Source organism: Cebus imitator, unplaced genomic scaffold (genome assembly GCF_001604975.1).
Source record: "Cebus imitator isolate Cc_AM_T3 unplaced genomic scaffold, Cebus_imitator-1.0 Scaffold51, whole genome shotgun sequence".
NCBI lineage: Eukaryota > Metazoa > Chordata > Mammalia > Primates > Cebidae > Cebus > Cebus imitator.
In genome coordinates, this window is record NW_016107366.1 from 7,971,456 (window position 1) to 7,978,298 (window position 6,843).

At 44.8% G+C, this 6,843-nt stretch overlaps 2 protein-coding genes across 2 annotated transcripts in view; one reads left to right on the top strand and one right to left on the bottom strand.

The window, feature by feature from the left end:
* The window catches only part of TRIM14 (tripartite motif containing 14), a 124,889-nt gene that overhangs the window by 48,271 nt on the left and 69,775 nt on the right, over positions 1-6,843 (top strand). The window lies entirely within an intron of this gene.
* Positions 1-6,843, bottom strand: part of NANS (N-acetylneuraminate synthase) — a 28,291-nt gene that overhangs the window by 11,573 nt on the left and 9,875 nt on the right. The window contains exon 3 of the mRNA XM_017527838.2: positions 1,845-1,944. Within this exon, the coding sequence (XP_017383327.1) occupies positions 1,845-1,944 (100 nt within the window). The remainder of the gene's footprint in view (positions 1-1,844; positions 1,945-6,843) is intronic.

Consider the following 6,843-nt stretch of genomic DNA (forward strand, 5'->3'; position numbering starts at 1 on the left):
AAATCTAGGCAAAACCATTCAGGACATAGGCACAGGCAAGGACTCCATGACTAAAACACCAAAAGCACTGGCAACAAAAGCCAAAATAGACAAATGGGACCTAATCAAACTCCACAGCTTTTGCACAGCAAAAGAAACAGTCATTAGAGTGAATTGGCAACCAACGGAATGGGAAAAAATTTTTTGCAATCTACCCATCTGACAAAGGACTAATATCCAGAATCTACAAAGAACTAAAATAGATTTACAAGAAAAAAGCCCATTCAAAACTGGGCAGAGTATATAAACAGACACTACAAAAGACAACATATGAGGACAAGAAACATGAAAAAATGCTCATCATCACTGGTCATTAGAGAAATGCAAATCAAAACTACATTGAGATACCATCTCACGCCAGTTAGAATGGTGATCATTAAAAAATCTGGAGACAGATGCTGGAGAGGATGTGGAGAAATAGGAACACTTTTACACTGTTGGTGGGAGTGTAAACTAGTTCAACCTTTGTGGAAAACAGTGTGGCGATTCCTCAAGGACCTAGAAATAGAAATTCCATTTAACCCAGCAATCCCATTACTGTGTATATACCCAAAGGATTATAAATCATTCTATTATATAAGGACACATGCACATGAATGTTCATTGCAGCACTGTTTACAATAGCAAAGACTTGGAACCAACCCAAATGCACATCGATGATAGACTAGACAGGGAAAATGTCGCACTTATATACCATGGAATACTATGCAGCCATAAAAAACGATGAGTTTGTGTCCTTTGTAGGGACATGGATGAACCTGGAAACCACCATTCTCAGCAAACTGACCCAGAACAGAAAATCAAACACCACATGTTCTCACTCATAGGCGGGTGTTGAACAATGAGAACACATGGACACAGGGAGCGGAGCATCACACGCTGGGGTCTGTTGGAGGTAACTAGGGGAGGGACAGTGGGCAGTGGGTAGTTGGGGAAGGATAACGTGGGGAGAAATGCCAGATATAGGTGATGGAAAGGCAGCAAACCACACTGCCATGTGTGTACCTATGCAACAATCTTACTTGTTCTTCACATGTACCCCAAAACCTAAAATGCAATAAAATATATATATATTTTAATTTTTTTCTTAAAAAAATTTTTTTTAATGTCTTATAAAAACTGTCATATCCTTAATTTTCTTTCAACTTTGCACACAAAAAGTGGAAGCACAGGCTGATTGAAAAGAGGTTTCTGCAGCCAGGCATGGTGGCTCACGCCTGTAATCCCAGCACTTTGGGAGGCCAAGGTGGGCGGATCATGAGGTCAAGAGAGCAAGACCATCCTGGCCAAGAAGGTGAAACCCCATCTCTACTAAAAATATACAAATTAGCTGGGCATGGTGGTGCACACCTGTAGTCCCAGTTACTCGGGAGGCTGAGGCAGGAGAATCGCTTGAACCCAGGAGGCAGAGGTTGCAGTGAGCAGAGATTGAACCACTGCATGGCAGCCTGGTGACAAAGTGAGACTCCATCTCAAAAAAAAAAGAAAAGAAAAGAGGTTTCTGGCAGGGCAGTGGCTCATGCCTGTAATCCTAGCACGTTGGGAGGCCAAGATGGGAGGATTGCTTGAGGCCAAAAGTTCAAGACCAACCTGGCCAACATAGCAAAACCCTGTCTCTATTTTTTTAAAAAAATGAAAAGAGGCTTCTAAAATTTGTCTTCATGAAATCTGCCTCAAAGTGGGCCACCATGAGGGGAGTAAAAATATGAAGGTTTGGACTCTCTTGGATTTTATGTCAAAAGTTAGACAGTTATCCGAGTCATGGCACCACAAAATAAATTTAAAAATTAAAATTAGACACTTACCTTTTTTGGCTGTCTTTTCCAGATAAGGAAAATTATTAGTATCTCCAGATCCAACTTTGAAAAATGGAACATTCAGTTCATGTAGGAATTCAACTGCCATCTACGAAAATTAAAGAGGGAGCTCCTTTTCACCATTGTTCAAAAACACTGTTGTCATGACAGGTGAGGAATAAATGTTATTTATAGAAATAGAAAAATCCCTACTTATACGCAGTAGAGGGACTTTCAACAACTTGAAAGTGGGCAAAAATTTGTTCTCAGTCATTTCATTCAAACTTGAACATTCATTCACATCCACCCATCCATTAGTCCAATAAACATTTGGTGCTAGTCTTTGCTGGCTACAAGAATCTGGAAAAGGGCCGGGTGTGGTGGCTCACGCCTGTAATCCCAACACTTTGGGAGACCAAGGTGGGCAGATCCCGAGGTCAGGGGTTCAAGACCAGCCTGACCAACAAAGTGAAACCCCGTCTCTACTAAAAATACAAAAGTTATCTGGCATGGTGGTACACGTCTGTAATTCCAGCTACTCAAGAGGCTGAGGCAGGAGAATCACTTGAACCCGGGAGGTGGGGTTTGCAGTGAGCAGAGATTGTGCCACTGCACTCCAGCCTGGACAACAGAGCGAGACTCCGGCTCAAAAAAAAAAAAAAAGAATCTGGAAAATAACCATTGCCCTGGCCAGACCCTGCCTGCCCCAGGGACCCACGGCCGAATAAACTAACATGAAACGGTCATGACCTAATCTTGACCCAGAAAACTAGGCAATGAGAAAGTTAATAGTCTCAAAGGCTTTCCCCTCAGGGCCAAAAAAGCAGGAAAAGGGGCTATTTCAATCCTTGGTGAAAGGGGGAAAATGAAGCATTTTTTTCCCCCAGCCTTGACACAAGGATCATGGCTGGCAGGCCCCATTCAGCCCGAGCCCTTTCAGGCCTCAAACCACACTGCCCACAGAAAAGTGAACCTCAGTCACTTTTTTCAAGTCTAACGTCACTGCTTGAGGTTACCTATTTAGGGCACTTCAGCATCCTTCTCTAGGATTCATCAATAAGACTCAGGAAATTGGTAGATGTCAGCAAATACTTGCTGAAGGAATCACTGGATCACAAGTTGTAAGTAAAATCTCAGTTTGCTGTCAAATTATAAAACTAAAAAACTTTTTATTACCACTTCCTTCCAGCTTCAATAAGGGATAACTGATATACCCAAACTGCATATAATATATGTAATTTGGTGAGTTTGGACTTAAGTATACATTACTGCTACCATCACCATGGCGTAATAAACATACACATCACCTTCAAAAGTTTTCTTGAGTCCTTTTGTTTTGAAGTTGGAAATAAAAAGTGGCAAAAAAAATCAATGTCTCTGAATGGTTCCAAATATCTTAGTTCTATCCTAAAATGATGCCTGTGACTCAGAAATAAGTTAGGGCTCAGTGAGTTTCTCACACTTGATCATGTGCACACAGATCTCCCCCTCTCCCAGGGATCTTGCTAAAATGAAATGCATATTCTGATTTGGTTGGCACAGGATGAGGCCCGAAAGCCTGTATTTTTTTCTTTTCTTTTCTTTTCTCTCCTCCTTTCCTCTCCTTTCTTTCTCTTTTTCTTTCTCCTTTCTTTCCTTTTCTTTCTTGACAATGTTTCATTATGTTGTCCAGCGTGGTCTGGAACGCCTGGGCTCAAGGTATCCTCCTGCTTCAGCCTCTGAAAGTGCTGGGATTACAGGTGTGAGCCACCACACCTAGCCAGAGCCTGAATTTCTAAGAGCTCCTGGGTAATGCTGCTGTTTCTGCTGTGATAACCAGCTTTTTGTTAGCTTAAACTAACTCTCTCTTTCTTAGCTGAGAGCTGTTCAGGCTTCTTGTTAGCTTCTTGAACTGGACAGACTCCATCTTAGCTTCTTCATTTTAGTTATTCCTCTCATTAAGTATGTAACTGTAGTATGTAGCTGGGGCAGGATGACACCGGGCACATCCAGGAGTGCATTTGCTAATAAGAGGCCGAGTTAAGCAGCACCAACAGAGCCTGGGAATGCAGGTGCTGTTGAGTACCCAGAGCCCCCATATCTGTAAGTTGTATGTCTTTTTATGACAGCTTTAGCCCTTGCACGTGGTACTGTTTTATTTCTCATGTACTAGTTTCTCTTTTAACTTTTTGCTTACTCTGCTTCTGTGAAAGACTTGCTTCAGTTAGGTTCCCCCCTCCTTTTTCAAACTGGGGTATAAGAAACCCCCAGACACTTCGGGGCCGAGAGAATTTTGGGCATTAGCCACCTCTCGGTCACCGGCTAAAATAAAGGACTCATAATTCAATCTCAGAGTGTGGCGCATTCCCTGACTCACTAGGGTATAATACTGCTACTAGACCACAAATCATACCCTGAGTAGCAAGGAACTGGGATACCACGAGTGAGAATCCGAAGAGTGCAAGCACACGAAGGAACATACAACGTTATTCTGCGAGTGGCTCTTGAAGTCTACCCACCCACTGTAGATTTGTGTTCATCTTCCCAGCAGAGGCTGAGCTACTCCTAACACTCAGAGAATAACTCCTGCACTCAGAGAATAACCACTCCCTTGTAAACCCTCTAAAGTGTGGCTGGGAGTTGCTGGTTAGCCAGTCAGGGGAACAGTTCCAGGGCATTTTGCATCCCTCTTGATCCAAGAGACACTGTGCCGCATGGCCGGAGTGCCACTCATCTCCAAGTTCCAAGCATCTAACCTTTGATGCCATTCTTTTTTTGTTTTGAGACGGAGTTTTGCTTTTGTCCCCCAGGCTGGAGTGCAATGGCGCCACCTTGGCTTACTGCAATCTCTGCCTCCCAGGTTCAAGCAATTCTCTAGCCTCAGCCTCCCAAGTTGCTGGAATTACAAGTGTGCACCACTACCCCAGCTAATTTTTGTGTTTTTAGTTGAGATGGGGTTTCACCACGCTGGCCAGGCTGGTCTCGAACTCCTGACCTCAAGTGATCTGCCTGCCTCAGCCTCCCAAAGTGCTGGGATTACAGGTGTGAGCCACCATGCCCTGCCCCCTTTGATGCCATTCTTACTGCTCTTCCTTTCCACTTTATTTTTTCCTCTTCCTTTCCATCTTTTTCTTTTCTGGTAGAGACGGGGTCTTGCTATGTTGCCCAGACTGGTCTCAAACTCCTGGGATCAAGCAGTCCTGCTCCAGTCTCCCAAGTAGCTGGGACCACAGGCATGTGGTCAAAATTAGCCACATGTGGCTAATTTTTTTTTTTTTTAATTTGTTGTAGAGATGGGGTCTTGCTATGTTGCCTGGGCTGGTCTCAAACTCCTGGCCTCCAGCAGTTGTCCCACCCTGGCCTCCCACAGCGCTGGGATTACAAGCTTCAGCCACCATGCCCAGTACCTTCCATACTTTTCTCCCTCATTCTGTCCTGTTTGTGTCTCACACTGCTAATTAGCTAGCCCTAAGACGGAATTGAAGAACAGTTTTAACTATATTTTTTGAATAAAGTGTCATTTTCCTACCCTTCTTCTCACTCCATCTGGCAGAAGAAGAGAGTGCTTTCTGCTTAAAGAAGGAAACTTCCAGTGGGTTTTCTTCTGTATAATGTTCACCTTGTGGGAGTGTAATGTGGCCCTCCAGCACATAAACAGATACATGAGCCCCCTCAGGAGAGGGGCAGGGGCAAGAAGCGGGGCCAAGTGCAGAAAAAACACTTTGTAAAAGCTTACCTATAGAAGCTGTAAAATCTGCATGGAATTCTAAAGTTTTCAAGTAAGGAAAAGGGGGCCAATTCCTGCTGGAAAGGGAAAGGGGGGGGGCCTCTTTCTGCCGTTCTCCTGGGGAGCCTACGCCACCCAGTGGCCATTTAGAAAACTGCCACTTCAGATCCATCCTGCAAAGGGAATCGGAGTAATCTGAAAGATCCTAACTTTCAGCCCTAAGACAGTATTGCTATGCCCAGGAGCTACCACAGGCTGGGTCAGCAACTGGTGACCCCTTTCTCCCCATGGACTCCTTGGCTTCCCTTAGCCTGCCCACCCTGCTATCGGGTTCTGTCTCCATCTAGAGCTCCATGCAGCCTGTGGAAGCCTCAGCACACCTCTCTCCCTCCTGTCCCATAGCACAAAGTCTGTGGGAGTCTGAAAGGAACTCAGGCATGTACAACCCTCCTCCCGCACCTAAATGAGTTTAACATGCAGAAACGGGCCCCATGGACAGCCTCGTTAGGGAGAAACACTGCACTGCTTTAATACCTTCTTAGAGGGTCCCAGTAAATCAACTTATCTGAGTTCCAAACCCAGTGTTTCCCAAACTTACTCAACTCACTAAATTCTGGCCAGGCACAGTGGCGCATGCCTGTAATCCCAGCATTTTGGGAAGCCAAGACAGGAGGATTATTTTAGCCCAGGAGTTTGACACCAGCCTAAGCAACATGGCGAAATCCTGTTTCTACAAAAAATATATAAATTAGCTGGGCATGGTGGCATGTGCCTACAGTCCCAGCTACTCGGGAGGCTGAGGTGGGAGGACTGCTTGAACCCAGGAGGTCAAGGCTGTACTGAGCTGAGATCGTGTCACTGCATTCCACCCTGGGTGACAAAACAAAAACCAAAACACCCTTTATTGATTCTAAATAAATTAATAAGTGAGGGTGGAAAACACATGCTCAAAGAACTGTTCTGTGTCCTGTGGGACACTCTGGGAACCGCTGATCTACGTCAGGGGTAAGAAAAGAGAGGAGTGGAGCTGAGATTTTTCCAAAGTCCCTCCCTTTCCCCTCAGTTTTTGGATCCTGCAGGATAAAAAAAAAAGCCCAGGCCAGTCGCGATGGCTCACGTCTGTAATCCCAACACTTTGGGAGACCGAGGCAGGAGAATCACGAGGTCAGGAGTTCGAGACTAGCCTGGCCAACATGGTGAAACCCTGTCTCTACTAAAAATACAAAAATTAGCCCAGTTTGGTGGCACATGTCTGTAATCCCAGCTACTCAGGGGGCTGAGGCAGGAGAATCGCTTCAACCC